General features: G+C 40.0%; 9 protein-coding genes across 9 annotated transcripts; 2 read left to right on the top strand and 7 right to left on the bottom strand. All coding sequences in view use genetic code 12, as the record gives it.

The window, feature by feature from the left end:
- Positions 1-122: 122 nt before the first annotated feature.
- Positions 123-2,279, bottom strand: PICST_55556 (hypothetical protein; the record flags this gene model as incomplete). Its single annotated transcript, XM_001382574.1, has 1 exon — positions 123-2,279. A coding segment is annotated over one exon (2,157 nt), but the record flags the coding sequence as incomplete, so codon positions are not given.
- Positions 2,280-7,072: 4,793 nt separating this feature from the next.
- PICST_30119 (hypothetica protein occurs 10 times) lies at positions 7,073-8,317 on the bottom strand (the record flags this gene model as incomplete). Its single annotated transcript, XM_001382573.1, has 1 exon — positions 7,073-8,317. One exon carries the CDS (start codon positions 8,315-8,317, stop codon positions 7,073-7,075), a length of 1,245 nt encoding a protein of 414 aa, XP_001382610.2.
- A 351-nt stretch (positions 8,318-8,668) lies between these two features.
- Positions 8,669-9,664, bottom strand: PICST_35195 (predicted protein; the record flags this gene model as incomplete). Its single annotated transcript, XM_001382572.1, has 1 exon — positions 8,669-9,664. One exon carries the CDS (start codon positions 9,662-9,664, stop codon positions 8,669-8,671), a length of 996 nt encoding a protein of 331 aa, XP_001382609.2.
- Positions 9,665-10,276: 612 nt separating this feature from the next.
- DPL1 (dihydrosphingosine-1-phosphate lyase) lies at positions 10,277-12,088 on the bottom strand (the record flags this gene model as incomplete). The annotated part of the gene is made up of 1 exon (XM_001382571.1): positions 10,277-12,088. The coding sequence occupies one exon, from the start codon at positions 12,086-12,088 to the stop codon at positions 10,277-10,279; it is 1,812 nt and encodes a 603-aa protein (XP_001382608.2).
- A 320-nt stretch (positions 12,089-12,408) lies between these two features.
- Positions 12,409-14,382, bottom strand: PLO2 (Structural maintenance of chromosome protein 3 (sister chromatid cohesion complex Cohesin, subunit SMC3); the record flags this gene model as incomplete). The annotated part of the gene is made up of 1 exon (XM_001382570.1): positions 12,409-14,382. The coding sequence occupies one exon, from the start codon at positions 14,380-14,382 to the stop codon at positions 12,409-12,411; it is 1,974 nt and encodes a 657-aa protein (XP_001382607.2).
- A 353-nt stretch (positions 14,383-14,735) lies between these two features.
- Positions 14,736-16,937, bottom strand: IRS4 (Increased rDNA silencing protein; the record flags this gene model as incomplete). The annotated part of the gene is made up of 6 exons (XM_001382569.1): positions 14,736-15,664; positions 15,728-15,775; positions 15,860-16,423; position 16,468; positions 16,572-16,657; positions 16,679-16,937. 6 exons carry the CDS (start codon positions 16,935-16,937, stop codon positions 14,736-14,738), a joined length of 1,887 nt encoding a protein of 628 aa, XP_001382606.2.
- A 417-nt stretch (positions 16,938-17,354) lies between these two features.
- Positions 17,355-18,800, bottom strand: NOB1 (Predicted RNA-binding protein Nob1p involved in 26S proteasome assembly; the record flags this gene model as incomplete). The annotated part of the gene is made up of 1 exon (XM_001382568.1): positions 17,355-18,800. The coding sequence occupies one exon, from the start codon at positions 18,798-18,800 to the stop codon at positions 17,355-17,357; it is 1,446 nt and encodes a 481-aa protein (XP_001382605.1).
- A 1,018-nt stretch (positions 18,801-19,818) lies between these two features.
- Positions 19,819-20,605, top strand: GST1 (glutathione S-transferase; the record flags this gene model as incomplete). The annotated part of the gene is made up of 2 exons (XM_001383114.1): positions 19,819-19,847; positions 19,897-20,605. 2 exons carry the CDS (start codon positions 19,819-19,821, stop codon positions 20,603-20,605), a joined length of 738 nt encoding a protein of 245 aa, XP_001383151.1.
- Positions 20,606-21,271: 666 nt separating this feature from the next.
- GST3 (Glutathione S-transferase) lies at positions 21,272-22,137 on the top strand (the record flags this gene model as incomplete). Its single annotated transcript, XM_001383113.1, has 2 exons — positions 21,272-21,309; positions 21,378-22,137. 2 exons carry the CDS (start codon positions 21,272-21,274, stop codon positions 22,135-22,137), a joined length of 798 nt encoding a protein of 265 aa, XP_001383150.2.
- Between the last annotated feature and the right edge of the window lie 694 nt (positions 22,138-22,831).

Genomic DNA, 22,831 nt, shown 5'->3' with positions numbered 1-22,831 from the left:
TTCCTTGAGTCTATGCGCTTTCTACAGAACTCAATTGCTCACTACATTTTTCACTTCTAAGTCTAGTCATTATTCGTTACATCTATGTACAATGTATAGATACCATAGTCTTTGCCTTGGGATCATAATTCCGAAGAATACAACAATGCCGACAACTCTTCACTGAAGTTAGAATCTGATTTTTCAGCATGAATGCCATTTACCAACTCCTCTGTGATGGCGTCCTCGGTATCGTTCTCTCCTAAAAATACAATGGGGTCTGCGTGGATCTTAGCAAGCTCTTCCCTTTTCTTATAGTTCTTCTCTATGTTCTTTCTACGGTAGGCAAATCCATTCACGTCCCAATTCAATTCTCTGGCTATTCTGAATAGATTCTTAGCAGGTGGTGCAGTAGTTTTCGCACCCAGATTGGTCAACTGCTTATACCACAACTCTGCCACCTTATACTCATTCTTGTTGTAGTGGTGAATTATGAATGGGTAAATTTGATTGAACGTAAACGGAAGGTGCCTTTCTCTCGAATACCGCACCACTTTGGATGCAAAATTGTAGTCTGAATGCACTTCCAAGGAAGTGTGAACCAAAAGGTCAATCAATGAAACGGTGATGTCCTTTCTTGACAACTCTACATTAGCAATAAAGTCGGTAAAGATCCGTTTGGCAACTTCGTATCGTTCTAAATTAGAATCAATTTTGAAATTGGCTCTACCTCCAGGCGAAGTTCTGAGCAAATACGAAATTAGATGATTGACCACTCTATCATTCATAGACTCGGCTGTAAATGGTTGTATGGGTGTCTCATTAGCCAATGATTTCAATACCTCTTTAATGTAGATATCGTAGAGGCTGTTGATGAAGTTGGGTGTCAAGTCTGCTCTATCATACGAATCCAAGATAGTTTCATAGACATTGGCCAAAGTATTGGATGTGAACTCAAAGCCTGTCAATTTGTCGTCTATAGAAGCTTCTTGTATGGATTCGAAGCTGGCCATTTCGCCCAAAGCCCCGGAGCCATACGTCAATTCCAACAAATGAAGCTTGTTCAAGAGTTTTAGACCACTATTCTCACCTGCGACAGATCCACCTAACATAGCAGCAGTGTATCCAATCAAAACATTGGGAGTGCCAGGGTATCTGGACTTAATCAACATAAGGACTTCTTGGACCAAACTCAGACGATCTTGATACGAGAGGTTTTGAAGTGGAATATTGTTTATCAAGAGCAATGCCTCCTTGAAATGACCCGAGAGTCTCAAGTTTCTCATTATGACAAGCAAGAGTGGAAACTCGATTTCAAGTTTATTCTTGATACAATACTTTAGAACCTGAAGACAGCTCTTTGCTCCCTTAAATGCCATTAGATAGTTTACTATTACTCGAATTACAATCTGCACATCATCCAAACTGTTGGAATCATCAAGACGAAGAGGGGTTTGAGATGCGCATTTCTGTTCGAATTTCGCAACCAATAAGTTCAAGTACAAACTTGCTGTAGGCGTATCTTTTTCCCTGACTGATATATCAGTGATTTCTCTCAAATCATCAATACTGAAGAAATTAATCATCTTCTTTTGGTGGATTTCTGAGAATGATGTTGTAAGAAGATCGTGCCATTTGGGATTGATCCAGCCTGTTCTGGCTACAAATCTGTCTGATTGAGTGCCTCTCAAAAGGGTTTTCCTAAGAACTTTCAACGTCTCAAGCAATGTGGTTTGGATATTTACATGAAAAAGATACAGGTAGAGTTCGCTGAACTTCGATGGTGGAATACTGTTTATGATCTTGGAATAGACATTAGTAGTCAAGATCAAAGGTTCAGCATTGATGATATTCGTTAAAGACAACAACCGTAAATAGCTCAAGAGAATGACCCCTCTCTCTTCAGTTGTTTTTCCTTTCAAATGCAAAATGTTGGTGAGAACTTTGAAGAAACCTGTTCTGAACTTTTTGGATGTTGGATCTACAATATAGTTCAAGATAGATAGTTGGATATTGTCGTTGCAAAAAGCCTTAGACAATGTAGCTACCAATATTGATTTTGTCTCTGTATCTTTAATACTATTCAATAAACGGGCAACTTTCTCTGGGTCTTCCAAAATCGTCTCGAATGTTATCTCTATAATGTTGTGACAGTATTGGTCCTGTTCCTCTTTGGTTCTGTGGGATATGCTAGTTAGATGCTTGAACTCTGGAGCAGTCAATTTCAAGAGCTTTTCTTTTGACATGCTGTAAAGAGGATTGGGATAAGTATCTATGGGTATACTAAGATAATTCTCAGCTACTTCTGACTTCAGAAACGGCTGTGGGCGTATGCTTAAGTTGAAATAAGACCCAGTAGCAGATTTTTTTAAAGGTGAAAAATCGGCTTCCCGAGCCGCTGTGGCAAGTTTTCGACACGTAAGTGAGATCAACGGTAGTCGAGGTCGTAGTACCACCGTATAACTCCTTACTCTATGCATTTCCCTTCCTTTTCTTTGGTTTTGACTGAATTCTTCAAAATCTAGGAAATCTACTGAAGTTCTCATAGTCCTCGATATTAAAAATATTTTGGGCCGTATCATGTGACCAAAACAATGTGATCAATGTCGTGTGACTAAATGTATATAATGGGAAGTAAACGTATATACAGGTCTAGAATTTCTATATGTACGGCTGCAATTCCCTTGGATAAAATTTATTCAAATTTTCAGTATAAAAGAAGAGTTAATATATAAATTATATATTGGAAACAGTCGGAAGCAACAGGAGCTTATATACCCTTGATATACCCCTGTTTTAGTATGGAATTTGTAACATTGCGCCATACTCTGTTTAACAATGAATAAATTCCTTTCTTTCCAAGGAAAGGACGATCCTGCATACTTTCCATCACTCCCCTAAACCTCTACGAACTGAGTTAAGTCTTAGAGGTTTCTAATTCTCTAATGGGCTTTAACCTCTCATCTCCTCTTCCAAGTATGTAGTTCCTGAAAGGTTCGAAGCTCGTATGGCCTAATGGTTTGGTGAAGAAGTCAGCAATATTTTTAACGGATTTAATGTAGCGTAGAATTTTATTTCCCTTTACATCTTCCATCGTCGGAAGGATCTCCCTGATTGATTTTAGGGTAACATCAATATATCTGCTCTTATGCGTAGTGTTCTGATTATAACACTTGGCAATGACAGCTTGATTGTCTTCCCATATTGTTACTTTCTTGATTGGAAAACCTAGTTCCTTCATCATTCTTTTCATATTAACCGTTTCATCGATTGCAACTCCTAATGCAATTAGTTCACAACTGGCTGACGATTTTGTGATAATCTTCTGTCGTTTTGTTGCCCAACTAACGAGATGACCATTTAAGAATATTGCATTCCCTGTAATCAGTCTCTTGTCGATTTCGGATGGAGCGAATGAAGCATCAGAGTAAACAACAATTGTAAATTCGTCCTCTGGTTCGGGACGATCATAGACTAAGTTTAAATCCATGTTGTCTTTTAGGTAGCGCAAACAGTATATCAACTTCTGTAGATCATTGACGCTTGGTTTGTTTGCTTTTGCTCCTAGTTTGTTTGTGGCGTATGAAATATCGGGTCTGGTATTTCTGCATGCCCATAGTAGCAGCCCAACTCCTTTTTGATAGAGCGTTCTTTCCTTTGCTCCTAGTAGCGCACCAACGTCTTGGTACTCAGAGTCTGGAATGTCGATGTCTTCTTCTGCCAGTTTCGGAGGGGTGTACCGTTTCTTGTCTTTAATCATGGGTATTAATTTTCCGTATTTGCCCATTATATTAAAGTCTTTGAGAAGGTTAGTAATAAACTGCTGTTGTGAAATTGTATATCCAGTTTCGGTCTTCTCAAACTTGATCCCTAAGTATTCACCTAATTTACTTAGGTATTTGAGGTTAAAATGGGTCTCTAATCCATTTCTGAAACTTTTGAGTAACTTGTCCGAGGATGATACCATTATTAGATCATCGACGTATATAGCAACAATGATAATATCGTGCTTAGTTCTCTTATAAAATAAACCTTCAACAACGCTTGAGCTTGTAAATTCTAATTTCTCGATTGTGTCTTTGAGACATATATACCATTCGTAACCGCTTTGTTTAGCACCATATACTGCTTTCTTTAATTTCCAACAATAGTCTTCCTGTAATTCATAACCTTTTGGAGGATATACATACAATGGATGTTCCTCAGGTAACAGTGCATTAAGGTATGCCGACTCAATGTCTAGTTGGTGAATAGCGTAATTTTTGGTGACGGCAATGGATATTAGTATTCGGATTGTTGTAAGATCGACGACTGGGGATGATATTCTCGTCGGGTCAAAATCTCTTCCAGTAACTTGTAGAAATCCACGAACCACGCATCGACTTTTGTGGTCGTTTCCTTTGAAAGTTTCTTTGATGGTGTGCACCCATCTAGTAGTTATTGGTTTGACTCCTTTTGGAATCTTAACAATCTCGTAAGCGTTCAATTCTTTGAACTTTGTGATTTCTCGATCCATGGACTTTTTCCATTCAGGATCTTTATAATCAATTCTATCTATGACAGCAAATAGATTATTATTACCTTTACTATCGGTAACTTCAGTTTCGATATTTTGTTCGCCCTTTATCATATCATTCAAGTATGACTCCCCTAATGGGCAATTCCGCGGATCTGCATTGTTAATTAAGCTAAGCAATGCATTTATCTGTTGTGGACTGGAATCGAAATCTGGTGTCTTCTTCTTTCTTTTTATTATTTCGGAGGTGATCGTTTTTGCTATTTGTGAGCTTTGTGCATCCTTGTCCAATAATGATGCTTTGGTACCTTTCCTCTTACTAATTTTGCCCTTTCCGTGTATTTCAGGTGGGACTTTATTCCATGATTGAGTCTTTCGCGTATCTAGGTTAGACCAATTTTTAGACAGCTCAATTTGTTTGTCTAGTCTTGACTTGGTATGTGATCTTGTATTTTGTGCTGGTGTGGTTGATAAGTCCACATTTGTTTCCCCTGATAACTCCCCTGAGATTCTATCCTCCTGGGAGGCTAACTGTGAAGTTAACTCTTCAGAATTTGTCGTAGTTGAGTTTAAGTTATGATCTTCACTCATTTTCGTTCTGGTTTCTTCTATAGCAGTTTTAATGGGGTCAGCAGCGTAATCACGATTGTTATCAACAATTTTACTTTTAGTCTTATGGTCCCTGATCGTTCTAGTGGCTGAAAGTGGAGTTGTTTTTACTCCCCCTAATCGTGGTGAGCGCTTAATGTGCTTTCCGTCTACCGAATTACCTTCTTGATCGGTAGGAAATGGTAACGTGTCAGAAGTGAGTTCTTCTATACGCCGTTTGTGTTGAGTGGCTACTTCGGGATGTCTTGTAGAAAGACTTTCGATCGTCATCTGCGAAGAAGGTGTATTGCTCAAAGCCTCAGGATTTTGAGGAGATGGCGTCGATAAATTGGTGTCTCCAATGTTGGCTGTCTGGACAGATGTGTCCCCGTTTTTAAGTAAAGTAGCATCAAAGATAACCTCTTTATCAGCGATATCGATATGATCAGCAAGTTTGTCTTCAAGTGCATCGAGTACTGTGGCATTATATTGAGCGCTGTCTCTCTGTAACAAATCAAGTGATTGAAAATAATTCTCGATAAATTGGCGTGAATTGAGGAGTTTTGCATTACAATTCGTTATAATTGGGAAATTTTCTGCTTGGACGAGTATTCGGTAGCTATAGTTATCTGTGGCGAAGCCGACGATAGAACCGAAGAAAGCGTGTGGTTCAGTCTTAAGTAAGGGACGGCCATACTTCTCGTATTCTTCTTTCGAAGATGCTTTTATCACAACGTCCATACCGAATGGGACAATAGGACGGTGATATGCGTCTTTATAGTTAAAAAAGACGGCGGCAGGTGTGCGATATTGGAGCAGCTTTCGGGGAGTATTGTTCTTGACGAATGCCGAGTATTCCACGATTTCTTTGAAGAGAGTCAATACTTCATCGTGGCGATCGGGGAAACTTAGTACAACTTTCCGTATATTGGCAAGAATAATGCGATTATGTGATTCTGCCAATCCATTTAGCTCTGGAGAATACGGTGGAATTTGATCGCGTTCGATTCCAAGTTTAAGTAGTTGTTCGTCAGAAGGAAGTTCTATTGCATTATCCGACCGGAAATATGAAATCGATTCACCAGGAAATTTATGATTCCATAAATTAAGAGTATTTAATACTGTGTCTGCAAGAGACTTGTGATCAGTATATAATAGTTTGGTGTAACCGGTGTAATGATCAATAACGGAAGTGATAAATATTTTTGCAGTAGACTTATTGTATCTCCTAAATTGGAAAGGTCCGATAGTATCGCAACTCACACGTTCAAGTCTGCGCACAGCGGCGCGTTGAGTGTGATGATTGTGTGATGATTGTCTGACAGTAATACTGTTGCAGGTTATACAATTCTTCACAAGATTCTTACTTGACTCGGTGTCGTCAACCGTGATGTGACCTTGCACTTCTAGGTTCAATAGGTTGGTAAGGGCCATATGATTGTACATTAGGTGATGATATACCCAATCATGTGGTCCATTAATATTGAGTTCAAGTTGGGGGATATTGCCAACATCGATATGCTTCTCGTTGAAGAAACGGACTGTGTTCTTCGAGAACAGTACATCCTTATCATTGGCAATATAAAGTCCATCATTTAGTGAACCTAAATAGTGTCTTACTTTGTTGTGAACAAGGTAGAAACCGTCGTCCTCAAAATGGAGGAAATACTTTTGCAATGCGAGTTGGCTGACGGAAACAAGTATAACCGGTATGTTGGGTATATACACAGCGTCTAGCTTAATGTGAAAGGGACTTGCCTCGAGAGTGAAAAATCCTTTCGCAAGAGCATATGCCTGATCTCCATTTGCAGTATTATAAACTTTCTCACGATCAGTAAGATTGTATCTGATATCAGATAAATATGTTAACAGATTAACAACGGTCCGAGTAGCGCCAGAGTCATAGCAGATCCTAGCACGTAACTTCGATTTATGTATTGGTGCGTCATCAACAAAGACTCGGAGATGGTTATTGAGACCACCGGAGCTTTAGTTGTGATTAACATTGTCCGTTTGTCTTCTGTGCGATTTCTGGTTATTCTCCAACAGCAGTTTATTTTGAGAATAATTATTATAGTTACTCCTGTCTTTTCTGTGTTTGGAATTCGTTCTTGATTTAGAGGAATCAGATAAAACTTTACCAGAGAAACCAGGTGTACTGATCATTTTCTTTTGGAAAGTGTTGGGGGTAGGGTAATGAAAATTCTCCTTGGTCATAAATTCTTTATAATAGAAATTGGCCGTAGCGGCAGCTATTATACAATTGCCATCGTGTCTTTGGTTACAGTAGTGACTAATGGTGCCATATAGGTCGGAAGGAATACCGTCAATAAATTGAATTATACGGTCATAATCATGCGTGTTTTTGCCTCTCAATTCTGAGACATAGTCTTTACACAGTATATCGATTCGGTAGCGTCGTTGCACTTCCTCAAGTATAGACATCGTTTTAGCATCATCTGCATGCTCCGATGTGTACTCAATTAGATCTTCAAGGGTGACAGTATGATCTCGGGTAGCAGCAAGAATACTCAAAGTATTATTGCAATAAGGTGCAATGAGATCATCCTTCCAGCAATCGTAGTAGTATTTAAGTTCATTACCATGGAGTCCAGTTCTGGATTCGAAACTGTTCCAGTCTACTTTGAAGTTTGCCTTAGACAAAGCTTTATAGTCTGGGTCACTGTTTAGTTCCTGAAGAGCCCTGGACCAGAGTTCAACGCTGCTATCATTGAGCTTGGGTAATTTTCTCCAAGATTCATGAAAGCGTTTCTGAGACTTTCGAATCGTATCGTTAGTTCTTTCAAATAAATTGAATGTTTTTTCAGCAGAATGTTTACTTGATTTAAACGATGGAGAGTGTTCAATTTTAGGTGGATCACTGATGTTTACACTTAAGTCATCATCAGCGAGCACCGAACTAGACTCAATACTAGATTGAATAAGATTAATATCACTATTAGTACTCGTAATGGTCGAAGAATCGTCAGTATTTCTCGAAACTCCTTTTCTGTTACCACTTTTCTCGGCAGAAATAAGCGTTAGGATATCATGAATTTGGTTTTGAAGCAGTAGAAATTTAGCCTCAAATTCGTCTGATTGTTTCTCAAGCAATTGATTTGCTTGTTCCCTAATCGCTTCTGCGAGAAGACTTGCAGTGATGGGACTGAATGTCTGTTCTTCTGGCAGTTCCGATCTACCAGTCGACAGAGCATTTGTGGAAAAATTGGACATTTGAGATTTATTGATTGGATTCGACTTGACTTTTGACTTCTAATCTAATGGGAAGTAAACGTATATACAGGTCTAGAATTTCTATATGTACGGCTGCAATTCCCTTGGATAAAATTTATTCAAATTTTCAGTATAAAAGAAGAGTTAATATATAAATTATATATTGGAAACAGTCGGAAGCAACAGGAGCTTATATACCCTTGATATACCCCTGTTTTAGTATGGAATTTGTAACATTGCGCCATACTCTGTTTAACAATGAATAAATTCCTTTCTTTCCAAGGAAAGGACGATCCTGCATACTTTCCATCAGTATACGCTTGTAATAAAGTGTTCATTAATGCTATCTATCTATACCAAGGCCGAGTTTTCGCTGCTATCATTGTGCATGTCGATAGAGCTCCAGTTTTCCAACGTCATGACTTGGGTATTTTTTCCTGTGGATCTATACAAGTATTTCTGGTAGAAATAGGCTACGTCAAAAACGATGGTTCCAGACGAGCCTAGTATATAGGGCAATTCTTTCATGATGAACTCCAGCTTTGAATCGCCAAATACAAATTCACAGCTGGTCAATATGGAGAGGGTGTACGTTAAATTGCCTAAAAGAGCAGCGCCGAAAAGAATTGGTGATATTCCGTCGACCGACTTTCTCAAGTAGTTTTTGTATAGCTGTGGGCATCTGGAGCTTATATAGACTAAAGTGCATCCCCAGGCGAGTACTAGTGCTAACGTCTCTTTTCCAGAATACCCGTCGGTATCGTCATCTGTCAGAACTTTGGCAAAAATTGGCATAGCAGCTGAGCTTCCCGCATTGAGAATCGTAGAGATAGCTGCTACCTTGAGGACTGAAGTTTTGTTGTCGTTTATAGAGTTGTAGCTACTAGATGTGGAACTAGTGTTGCTTGCTGGCGTAGGGCATTTGCTTTCGGAGTTCCTGGTGTGTCGTATGTGGACAGAATTGGAGCTCGAATGCATGTCCACGGCATTCCCTTCTGCATCTGCAAATGTTGCGGCTTCTGTTGCTATGGGCTGGTACATCAATCCATGTTTGCGTGGATAAACACTGTTGTAGTAGTAGTACTGGAAACATAAAGTAATATCGTTGCACAAGAAGAAGATGCTCAAATAGATCTGGAACTGAAGGACGACGTCGTTCAAAAGACAGCTGGTGAAACTTAAAAAATCGCCCATGAACCAGAGCAACAAAAAGGTTGGCGAAATGCCTTCGGCTGACTTGTTCTTGTAGTTTTCGATGATCTGAGGTAGCTGGGCAAAGATCCAGGAAGTACAAGATAATGTACTGAACATACCTGAGAGATACGAGATGTCCGAGCACGCTACCATTTTGAAACCCTGATGTGATACGATATTAGATTCGAGTTCTCGGCGTGGATAGCAGCTCTATAGACAAACAAAGAAAACTAACACCAAAAGGTAGAAAACAAGAGTGAAACAGTAATCTAAAACAAACAGACTCTTATCTACTTAGACAGTGAGTAATGCACTACCGCGGCAAAAAAATTGATGATGGAAGTTCCCTGTTTGGGAAGCGCAGTCCATGTCATAAACTCATAAGTAGGTAAAGTGATGTCAACGTTCAGAATGCATTGTTGTAGTAGACTCTGAAGAGAGAACGTATGTTTCAAGTGCTTGGTTTAATTGAAGAAATGTATTATTGAACAAATCAATCGGGTTCTTTTTTTGCTCATTTCTTAGGCAATATGAGCCTTTCCAAAGTCGCCTCATATTTTGCACCCATTTTATACGCAAACAACGAACCCTTATAGTTGTTTCAAGTACGATTCTCTATGTATAAGTCATAAGATATTGACGTATACAGTCTATAGTATAAAATGGAATCTTTTACAGAAAATTATATATATTTATCATTTTCTTCAAAAATCTTACAAATTGTTTTCCTTCATAGATTTTTTACTTATATTATTCATTAAATTCCTAGATCTTATACAAAGTATCTAAGAAAGCTACAATCACTTTATCGGCGACACCTGCAGTTCTCACGCTGCCAGCAACCCCATATATAGTAGCAACATCACTACTTGGTGTAGTACTATTCTCCCAATGATCCACCAACTCATGTACTGATGACACAAGATCAGCAAGCATTTCATCTACAATAGGGATGGTAAGCTTGGTGAAGGCAAAGTGAAGAGCTGGTGGATGTTGCAAGGTCAGGAAATGCCATCCTTTCTTTTTGAGGATATCTCCCAATTCATATACACTGAATTTCTTTTTGGCATACTCGTCCTTAACCTTGAACGAAATAACCGATGCAACAGGCTCACCTATTACTTCTAAATACGTGCTCAAGACTTTATCGGAACGAATAGCCTTCTTGACTTTCATTGCCGAACTTACAATGTCTCTGCAAGACTTTTCATATCCGGCGATTCCGTAATTGACTAATGTAGCCCAGCAACCTACCATCAAGGCACCGGGTCTGGACCCAGCCAAAGTCGGTGAGCCATACATTCCGCCAGTCCAGTCGCTCAGAATGTAGTACTGACATTCACGTAACTGCGTATTTCTGTACATGATAATAGACGAACCTTTCGGAGCAAAGCCGTACTTGTGAGTGTCACACGAGATTGAAGTAACTCCAGGAACTCTGAAGTCAAATTTAGGAAGATCAACGTCTCCATGGACTTTTGATCTTTCTAAAAAGGTAACAATAAACGACCCTAAACAGGCATCCACATGAAGAGGGATGTTGTACTTTACTGCTAGGTCCGAAAGACCTTCGATATCGTCGATAATGCCGTGAGGAAAATTAGGTGCTGACCCTACTAACAATACCGTGTTAGAGTTTATGAGTCTTTTGACCTTCTTCAAGTCTACTTGGTACGTTTTTGGATCCAAATCCACTTTGTGAAGTCTCATGCCAAAATAATAGCACGCCTTTTCTATACCAGCATGGATTGTAACCGGAGCAATAACTTCAAAGTTAGACGTTAATCCCTTTTTTCTTTTAGCATATTCTCTGGCCGCTAAACCAGCCAATAGCAACGACTCAGTACCTCCAGAAGTGGTAGAGCCACAGCTTCCCTTTGGCCCATTGAAAATCTCAAGCACCATGGCTACGACTTCAGCTTCCATTTTCCGCACTCCGGGAAACACGTCCGGATGAAGCTGGTTGGCTACAGAATACTTTCTGTAAGCCTCGGCTTGCAATTCCAACAAGTCGTCTCCTCCATGATAAACAGCCCCGCTGACTCTTCCATCGACCCAGTTGGAGTGTTTCAATTCCTGAAGCTTATCCAATTCTTCTACAATTGCATCCTTACTAAGTCCTTGTTCCGGAAGAGACGGGAATTGCAAGAGACTGTCGTCATTTTTCATCAATTCCTTCTCCATTTTTACTAGCGTGGCAGCAAGTTCAGAATCGACCTTATTCTTGATAATGGGCAATGACAAGATAAACTTAAAGACTCTAGTAGAAACGTTTCTATACAAAGCCCGAAGAGAGCGAACAATGCCATAACCACGAATCCACGACACGAAGTACGACAATTTCGTCCAGACCACCCACGTAATCCAGACATCTCTTGCTAACGCTAAGTAATTCCACGGATACGTGAACACTTGCTCGGAAAAGTACCTCTCCAGAAACCAATAAAAGGTCTGAATAGTGTAGGAATAAATAAAGGTTTTGATATAGAAGACTAACTCTGGAAAATCCCGAGGCATGTAGGGCACGCCAAAACTCTTGCCTGAGAGATAAGAATTCACCACTATATTGTCAGACATGATGGTGTTTCTAACATGTACTCTGTTGGATGTAGTGATTTTTCATGAAAAAGGCGATTTTTATTTCACTTAGAAGAATAACAAGAATAACGAGAGTTTGAGTCCCTGTGAGAGTCACTAAGACACGGTGAGGTATAGCGAGAAATCCGGTGAGCTAACGAGGAATGGTTTTAATCCTGGCGAGAGTTAGTGAGAATGGGGTTCTGCATACCGAGGGACACGATAAAATTATACAACCTAACCGTATACTACCGTAATCAATATCTCATTTACCATATATAATATAGACTCATATTATAGCTACATTTATATACCCAATGTCACATCGGCGTAGATGCTCTGCTTATTCTGTTGCTGGGTCTACTGGAAGAGCCCGTTGCTGTAGTCTCTAGTATAATCTGTCTCTCTTTGCTTAGCTTCTCTATCTTCTCCTGAAGGAACAACGACAAGAAGTTGTTATTTGTCTTCAATCTCTTCAATTGATGCTCGCAGACTGATGAACTGTCTTTGTGGATCAAAACAGGCAAAGATCTCATTCCTGGTCCATTAAGCTTAGCCTCAAGCTTGATATTCTGCTCCTTCAATTTATGAAGTTGACTAGACAATTGCACTGCCGTAGTAGAGCTATTCTGGTACTTCTGACGGACGGCATCATTTTCTTCGTTTAGTTTATTGAACTCACTCTCTACAATGCAAAGTTCCTTCTGAAGCTCATCTAGCGACTTTTCCTGATTTCTTGTGAGTTCCTTCAATTTTTCAGTTGCTTCCTTGTTATGCTCCACGAGGAAACTATTTCTTCGTTCTAATTCTGTCTTCTTCTCTACAGTTCTCACCAAATCTGTTTCAATCCTTCCAAGCTTCTTTTCAGCGAATCCAGCATCCTCATTTAGCCTTCTTAATTTGCGGTAGCTATCTGCGATTTTGTCTTCATCGAAATCATATTGGATTTGCCGTTTTGATTCAATTTCTCTAAAATGGGGAATCTTGCTGTGCAACTCGTATGTGGTAGTTTCTATCTGGTCGAGTCTCAAGTTAAGAATCTCAGCTAACTTCTCTTTATAGCTCTTGTAGTCATAGCTCTTTAACTTGAAGTTCTCATGGATAATATCAAATGTAGAATAGTTGGAATTTAATTTCTTGATCAACTTCTCATCTGTGAAATGTAAGTTCAACTTCTTGTCATAGTCTTGCAAAAGAGATGGAAACAGCGCATTACTCCTATTGAACCAGCCCTGCAGTCTGCTCATTCGTCCTCCGTAAACATCAAGGAAGAAGGTTTTGTCCTCGATCTCGAACAAATTGAACCTGTTCACTATGAATGCGTTGATCACCTGAAGCTTCCATTTGAAAAGAGGATTGGAAGTATCTTTTTCGTAATTTAGCGAAGGTCTAGGCTCGGGAAATTGGAGTTGCACATGCTCAATGGAAAAAACTGGCACAGCAATGTAAATTGGGGTCTCTTCAGTGTCTCCTCTAAGAAGCTCTACACTCGGACTCGTGACATCTAGTTTGATGTCAAACGAAAAAATCAAGTTAAATTTGGAATTGTCATTCCCAGAAGACGGTACGTAGTTATTGTACAACTGTTGTGACGTCACCAAGTACAAACATACCTTATCCTTCAACTTCTTGTTCTTGGGGTTGTGGAAGTCAGGAATGCCCCGGTTATCATTGTACAACTTGGCATTGCTGAAATTGTTATAGTAGATCCTCTTTCCAATAATTAAGCCTTCGATGAGCTCAATTTCCTTGACACTCTGTGCGACCACAAGAACATGGAATCCACCTGGGCCATGTTCACTTTCTATTAATGAATCTACAATTCTGTTGAACAAATGGAATTTTCCGGACATCGCTACCAATCTCTCGCTGACATCCAGTAAAAGAAGTTTCTTGGGCATAAAGTGGTCTACCAATAACGAGGGATGATTGTTTATGATGCTGAGTTGGTCAAACAAAAGGGTGACTTTGTCAAACGAGCTGAGTGAGTTGCTGGAGTTTGTCACAGATTCCAACAAACTGTCTATACTAGTTCTCAGTCTCTTGGAGCGAACTTCACCAACAAGATCAGTACTGAAAAGTTGAACTACAACCTCAGCTAATTCCTTCTGGAGTCGTGTCAATACTGTTGGCAAGTAGTAGATACTGCTTTCGTGGTGCTGGCCCTGCTCATTGAGGGTATTTGTTGAAGTATGAATAACAGCGTTTTCGTCCAAAATAGATGTCATATCCACATCCTGGGTAGTGTATATTGACGAGGGAGGATCTCCCAGTAACATATCCATAAGGTTCATCTTTAAATTGATTTTTGAAATAAAGCTGGTGGAGGAGAATGTCAATACCGGCTTAACAAAACGAAATCTTGAGCCTCAAAAGAACTGCAATTTGGAATGCATATAAAAACCTCGAGAGAAAATGTCGTCGCATTATCTTATCGTCTCTCAATGCCTCTACACAATACCAGTGTATTTGGAACATGGCTGTGAAAAATGTTGACCCACCTAACCGATTTTTCAACCGAAGGAAAACCACTTTTCTCCTTTAAATAATGCAAAATACATATGTAATATACAATTTGAAATCTAACATGCGCTACAATCTCCTCGCCAATCTACCTTTGTAATTAACCCTATAATTGAAATATACTCTATCGTTTTCCTTTCTTGCGTACTACTACATTCAACCCAATGCTTCCCAAACTATCCCATACCTCGTTCTCTACCTTCTTCGGCAACTTCCGCCCATACAAACATTGATCAACAAGCCACATACCAACTACAAATTCAGGTTTGTTAAGCGTACCATCTTTTCTAAAGTCAACCAAGTTCCAGATCGCTTCTAGTGTTTCTCGTGGCAATCTACTTCTCTTCCATATTCTTCTAACAACGACTCCATGTATAAGCTGGTCGACTTCAACAGAAAGTAAACCATGAAAGTTTTCTTGATCACTCATTTTGCCAGAATCAAAAGTTCCAGCTTTGGAAGAGAGACGAGCTGCTTTTCTTGAATCCTCTTCTTCTTCCACTTCTGGTTCAGATTTACCCAGGTCATAGTCCACACCTACTAACCTGGTGACTACTGAGTTCATATAGTTGCCTTTGTTACTGGCCCAGAGACCTTCGTACCGTTTTCTTTCTTGTTCTGAGATACTAGACAATTCGTTGTGATTTTTCCACGGTTTGTTTTCGTTGAACATATACTTTTTCTCTTTCCTTCTGTTAGTTTTTCTCATTGTCGACTTCAATCGCACCTGTTGTGTAGGAGGAGTCAAGATCTGCGGGGCTCTCTTTCCATATGAACTGTCAGTCTCGTCTTCTTCCTCAGCTTCGTCCAGATCAAGAAGGTTAACTTCGTTATCCACACATTTTAATGGTCGAGAATATTTCTTAAGAAAATTTCCCTTTTTCTCAGTTTTTTTATGTTTTTTTATGTCAGGGAATTGAGGAAACTTGGATTGAGACGAGTTTCGATCATTTTCCAACGTGATATCGGCATCAGTGGAAGAGTATCCATCTGGAAGAGATTCAACAGATTTGTCATGGAACATCGGAATCAGAGTTTCTTCCCTTGGACCACCTGTCGACTCATCATCTACGAATGTACTACTAGCAAAAGAAGCGCCGCTATACAGTTGAAGACTCACAAGATCAGGAGGCGGTCTTCTTTTCGGTTTTGCTTTGGGAGTTTCTATAGGTGTGTCTGTCAGGATCATCTGGCCCTGAACTGAGATTTGAGGTGGATTACTGTTGTTGGATAAACTCTCAGAAGAACTGTCCATATTCATGTTCTTTGCTACTTCCTCATTCACAGGAGGGTGCTCCTGAACAGTTGCACTAGCATTGTCTATTATCGACTCTTCATCTTCTTCGCCGTTGGCTTTGGAAAGACTTGAAGGCTCAACTTCCAGAAAGGAAGAACCAAAGGATGAGAACGAATCATTGTTATTTAAAGGTTGGTATGTGTGTGTGTTGGCGAGATCGTGCCCTTGTAGGTGAGATACATCTTCCGATGAAAGCAGTGAAGTCTTGGAAACATCGGTGACTATGCGTTTCAGGTCTATTCTGTCCCTGATTCCATTGATCATTGCCTGGTTCTTCTCAGATATCATGGGTCTCACACTTGTTCCTGAGACAGTTTTGGCAGAAATGGAGCTACGCAAGTTCTTCAACATCTCTTGGGGCTCGTATAAAGACGAAATTCGTTTTTGGCTCGGATCTTTTCCTACTGATTTAGATTCTATAGATTGTTTTACACTGTTGATCATATCCTTGGGCATAGTACTCAGAGACAGCGATGCTTGTAGACCTTTCAGTTGCGGATATCGCCTGGAAGACTCTTGGTAAGAATTGTTGTCGTATGATGCTCGTGACAGCAATGACTCTGTATCATTTCCAGTGTATATATTGCCAAAGGAGAATGAAGAAGTCAGTCTATTCTTCAGAGCCAAGCTTTCGGACGCAGCCAATTTCGCTGCCAGCAACACAAGTGAGGAGTCTGCTCTAGCAAGTGGTAGTGGAGCACGTTGCTTGTTAACTCCGGAGACGAATCCATTTGCTTTAGATGGTTTTACTGCTGTTGGAATGGGTTTACCAGATATTGGTGTAGCAATTGATTTAGCCATAGGTTTAGTTGTAGATTTTACTCCGACAGAAGTGGCAGCTCTTTTTGGGCGATTCTGTGGAACTGCAGCATTCGAGTTGAGCGGAGTTGGCGAACGTATCTTAGCACTTTCGGCGGATGTGGGTATCTTATATGAACTAGGGATAGAACTACTACTAGTATTATTATTGGCTAGACTCTTGAAGGCTGCCATTGCCGCAGCATGTGAGGCTGTTGAGTTTTCAGACATACTCCTTATGCTGATAAGAATGCCTGTGCACTTTTCCGGATGTTTTCTGCTCTGTTTTGATAAAGATGTTCAAGGAAGCATACCTAGTTTTCGTTTCGAGACATCCAGAACTATCTTGACAGATCAAAAAAGGAAAATGTCGCGCCGACTTCTACAATCTTTTTTCGTAGAATGCTGCACTTTGTCGAGCCGCAGTTGCAAAAAGGCTGTGTCTGAACTGGCGTATTTCTGACATGAAATACGAACAAGAAAATTACCGAAGTAAAGCCATAATAGCTAAGTATACTATTTCTCACAATCTTGCCTGAAACATCAAATCTCAAAGTTGAAAATTTTCTCAATGCTCTTATATTACTCTCCAGCTACAATCTACTACTTCTTCTAAATCTATTGTACATCTATTGCTATCCTTGTTATCTACTTTCTCTTTCCTCTGGATGAGTTGACGTAACGGCCACGACCAACCTTCACACCAGAATGTCTTCCCGAATTGACACTGCTAAATGGAGAAACAAAGTTGTCGGCACTTCCGCCTCCAATCCATTCTTCCAACAACTTCTCTTGTTGTCTTCTCTGCCAGTCATCATCTTTGAGAGCCTTCTGATACTCCTTCTGGTCTTCTCTCAATATCAATGGGTTTTGCAACGACTTGTGACGGTTTTCTTTGTTGTGTTGGTATCCACCGTTACCAGCCAATCTCTGCTGGTTCTTACTCAATGGAGATGGCAAACTAAACTTTTCTCCTCTCTTGATCCACTGGAAGTTAGCCTTCAAGTGTGGGGTGATTCTTCCTGTAATGTTGTCCACCGAAACTGCACACCTCAACAACGTATTACCACCACACTTGGGACAGAAATGCTTAGGCGTCCCGTTCTTAGGAATAGGTGTTAAACGGAAACAGGCATGACATCTGTACATGTAGTTACGAACTCTCTTGATCTGTTTACCAGACGATGGATTCATCAAGTTAAGACCAATCTGCATGGCTACATTCTGACAGGCAAAATCTCCGGTGGAAAGTGCTACTTTGATGAAAGGCTCAGACTTACTAGTGGATGTTCTTTCCTGAATCTGCTCACTGTTATCCTTCATTATTTCTTCCATCAAGTTCTCTGGAGTGATCCATTCTCCATCGTCATCTTCTTCTTCATAATCTTCTTCAAGATGATTTTCTTTAATTTCATCTATTTGTTCAGAATTGTCTTGAGTGGTTTCGTTTGTAGTTGATTCGGCAGGTTGTTCTTCTGTCTTAGTTTCTTCGACCTCTGGGGTAGTTTCTTCAGATTCTTCATCTAGAGCCTTCTGTAATTCGGCTTCTCTCTTCTCTCTCTGTCTCTTTCCACCTCTACGACGTGGTTTCTTAGCCTTCTTGGGTTCCTCGGTACTCTCTTCAGTAACAACAGGAGCTTTGATTTCTTCTTTGACTTCTTCTTTATCTTCTCCCCCGACTGTTTCTTCCTTGGTTTCCTCGACTACAGGAGTTTTCTTCTTGTACTCTAACTTTTCACCTGGATACTTTCTCAATCTCCAAGGACCATTATTCAACTCAATCTCCAATTCATAGGCAAGTGCAATGATGTGAATATCGTTAATAGACAAGACAGCATAGTCACCTGTCAACTTGGCAAAACTACTAACCTTTTGAATGGACTCAGGCTTTGGGTGTCTGATCTTAAGCTTGTCCCCCCATAAGATCAACTGCTGTCTGGCATGCTCATCTTTCAATTCTCCATGAACTCCAGGTGTAGTATAAAACGTCTGAGCATGTTGCTGAAGAGCAGTTGCAGGTTGGGTGATGAGTGGAGTAGCATCAAGCACTAACGCCTTAATGTTTGCCAACTTTTCAACTACAGCTTCTGTCATAATGTCTAACATGAACTGGAATGCACTGGTTAATATATGATAACTTATTAACTGTAGTCTCACATAGTTAAGGTGAAAAAAAATTGTGGGATGAGATGGTTCACGTGACCTCGACAGATATTTAGGAAGTTAGAGAGAGGTTTAGAAGACATGGACTCTACAAACACTATCAGTTTCTGTGAGCTGATCTGGTTATAGGTAAAGACGAGAGATCTACTATAAATGGAATTTGCATTATGAATGTCTCGCTAATATGTTCATGATCTTCTAATGAATGGGTGCAAAAGATTTACTTGGACGATGGGCAACTGCATAGAATTAGTTCTTATTTGAGATGGAAGCAGAGCTTAGAACGGTTTAATACTTGGGACTTGAATGGCAATTGTACTTGAACAAAACTTTGTAGGAAGACTTCCTAGCCAAATAAACAGTCTAACTTAATTCTACTATTTTGTTGCTTTCTTCGATCTTCACGAAAAAGTCGTTTTTATGTAGAATCTTCTTCCGGAGTATTTTTGAATGTTGCAGCTACTTATTTTATACCAGAATAATTAATTGCACTGTTCATTTTCTGGTTTTCTTATAACTTTCTATATCCGAAGAATTGTAGAAATTTCAGCAGTCCCAAGTGAAATGAAGCTGAGTGAAGCCGAGTGAAGCCAGTGACTCCACCAATGGTCACATGTGCTTGTCCCATTCCAGGTAAATGCGATACGAGGCTTACTTTAAGAAAATGACCAAAATCAAAGCCTCCCCACAACATCTCAAGCTCCGTATAGATCCGACCTTAATTATAACTCGGACCCTTACGTGGACTGATAAGGACAATTATATCGCCTTGACAGAACTCCAGAAAACATAGATCCGCTTAGTAAGCGCGTAGTGACACCCTAACGGTATTTGGCCACATACCGAGGTGCACTGCCCGTGCAGAAGCAAAATAGATCGGTATTTAAGTTGCACCATTTCTCAGATCTTTTGTACAAATTACAAAACTATCAAGTGTACCAAAACCACTATGTCCCAACCCAAAATTACTTTGCACTGGTATGTCGACTCTTGGATACTCTTAAAAGCATCTGCTAACAAGAAATAGGTTAAATGCTTCCAGATCCCACCGTATCTTATGGTTGCTAGAAGAACTCGGACTCAAGTATGATATCAAATTGTATCAAAGAGATAAAAGGAGTAGAGCACCACCGGAACTTTTCAAGGTCCACCCTTTGGGAAAGTCTCCTGTTGTGGAAATAGAGGAAGAAGATGGAAGTAAGAAGGTGTTAGCTGAAACTGGCCATATAGTCAGCTATCTTGTTCGGAAATTTGATACAAAGGGTCAATTAAGTGGTAAGACAGAGGACGACAAAGAACAGATTGACTACTTTACTCATTACACCGAAGGTAGTTTGCAACCAATCTTGGTTGGTTTGTTTGTGAACGATGTAGCTAAGCAGCAGACTCCGTTTGGAGTTAGGTTCCTTACGTCTATGATCGTAGGTGCCATCAATAACGCCTACTATGGAAAAGAGGCTCTATTACAATTACAGTATGTAGACGACTATTTGAAGAAGCAGCACCAAAAAGGAAGCAAGTACTTCGTTGGTGATTCTTTGACTGTCGCCGACATCTTGATGGAGTTCCCTCTCAAGACCAACCTTTTCTCGAATCCAGAAAGGACAAGTACACTACTTGGCTCAGATAGTCTTGAGTCGAAGTATCCCAACATTTCTGAGTGGTGCAAATTTATTACCAAAGAACCCGGCTTGCTTCGTGCCAACGGAGCCATTCAAGAAAAAAGCAAATTATAGTTCAAGTTAGTAGCAAAACCCTTTTAGTATATAGCCATTGTCTAATAGTATATGATTTTCAAGATCCTTCTATAGCTAATTGCGCAGATCGAAGGGCCCATCTTGTGATAGAAGTCGAAGCATTTTTCCTAACTTTCTACTCCAATATAATAACCTATTCACAGGCCGATATTATTCGAAACTTTAGTTTCTTCTACAAGTTCATAGCGCAAGGGGAAGTCTAATATGAATTCGTTAAATGCCCGAAAGGGCAGGTTTAGCTTGAAATCTTCCTAAAAGACTATTTTACCCCGGATTTGTACTATTTTAGCCGATCGACTCAATTTAAAAAGTGAGAGATATTTTCACCGTAGAGCCATACAAATAATGGCGGCCAGGATTGCTGTTTTAAGCCAAGCATTAACTAAAAACTGCCAGATTCGATACCCTAGAAATCTGTTGGTTCCATTTGTGTGGGATGCAAATTATATTGTTCATATGTGCCCCGCATTTTATATTTCCCGAACTGGAAATTTTCACTTTATCAAAGTGCGCTACCAGCATTCAACAAAGACTTCACCTACCAAGATGCCTTTGTATATATAGCCGATAGGAGAAGCGGTTTAGAGACATTGTCTGAAAAATTACAATAACAATAATCCCATATCGAAAACTTCAGAACCAAAAATGCCTTCTGCCGTTAGAGACAAATTCATTTTGTATTGGTACGTGAAAAACTACCGAAGAGCCTCTAGATCTTTGGGTGCGAACTTTTATACTAACAAATTACTAGGCTTGACCAATCCAGAGCCCACCGTGTGTTGTGGCTTCTTGAGCTTTTGGAGCTCGACTATGAAGTCAGAATCTATCTCAGACACCCAGCCACCTGGCGTGGACCCAAGGAGCTTTTCGAAGTTCATCCCACAGGCAAGGTTCCTATCTTAGAAATCGTCTATGCCGATGGCCTGGAGCCTCTTATTATTGCTGAAACAGGACATATAATGCAATATGTGGTACAGAACTACGACTTCAACAAGGTTTTAACTCCCAAGACTCCCAAACAACAATTTGAAGTTGACTACTACTTGCATTTCTCTGAGGGTTCCATCCAGCCCATCCAGATCACATTGTTAATCAACTCTGTGGCCAAGTCCATAGCCCCATTTGGGTTGAAGAAAGTCACTAAGTTGGTTTCCAAAGGCATGAATAATGGCTATTATCTTCATGAATGGAGGCTTTTCATGGATGTCTTGGACAAGGCATTGGCCAAGAATGGCACTGGATTCTTCGTTGGCGACAAGTTGAGTGCTGCTGATGTCATTTTGTCTTTCCCAGTTTACGAAAATGTGTTCGACAACTTGGAAGGAGTCAAAGAGATTACTGGAGAAAAGAGAGATATTAGGAAGATGTACCCACATTTGGCCAGATGGGCAGACATGGTTGCCACGCATCCATTGTACGTCAAGGTTACCGACATGATGGATGTAAAAGTGGACGACCTCATTGCCAACAATCCACACTTTACCTATGATATGGGAAAGGGAGAACATTAGAGGTACAGCAGAATTACAGTCTACCACAACAGAGATCACAATATGATCGAACAACAAAATGACCATGATAACAAAATGACCATGATGATGAAGTTTTATTTGAGCAAGCTGATGCCATAGTTTATTCAGAACCACAGTATACCCTATATATAATTTACATAAGTTAATGAAAGAAAAATCTGCTTGAGAGACAATACAAATTGACTCACAATTATGAGCTCACGTACAGCAATATTCCGAGCATTTGTAGTCTGTCGATTGTACCTGTCAAATTTGGAACTGTGTTGATTGCAAATTTTTGTTATCTCGCCCGAGTGCGACCATTTTTCGCAGCCACAATTGTTGTGATCAACATAAAGTTGTTTCATAACACCTAAGCAATTCAGGATAAACTAGTATACTCTAGTGAGATTCAAGTGGAATTCAAAGTCAGGTTTGAGTGTTCTGCCGTTTGGCCTGCCCGCAAAGGGTGTTTTGGACCATAAGGGCATGCAAGAGGGCGATGAAACATGACTTATTTCTTTGGCAGACTTCTAATGCCACCAGTTATATTGACCAAAGAATCCCCTTGAACCATTTCCTTGATCGAACTCTTTTTGAGCCTATCCAACAAAATTTAGAAATCCACGTAGTATTTAGTAGCCATTATATTGCGGCCTAGCATGAATAAATTACAACCCAATACAGTAGAAAA

The sequence above is a fragment of the Scheffersomyces stipitis genome, chromosome 2, assembly GCF_000209165.1.
Source record: "Scheffersomyces stipitis CBS 6054 chromosome 2, complete sequence".
NCBI lineage: Eukaryota > Fungi > Ascomycota > Pichiomycetes > Serinales > Debaryomycetaceae > Scheffersomyces > Scheffersomyces stipitis.
This window is presented reverse-complemented; position numbering and strand designations above follow the sequence as displayed.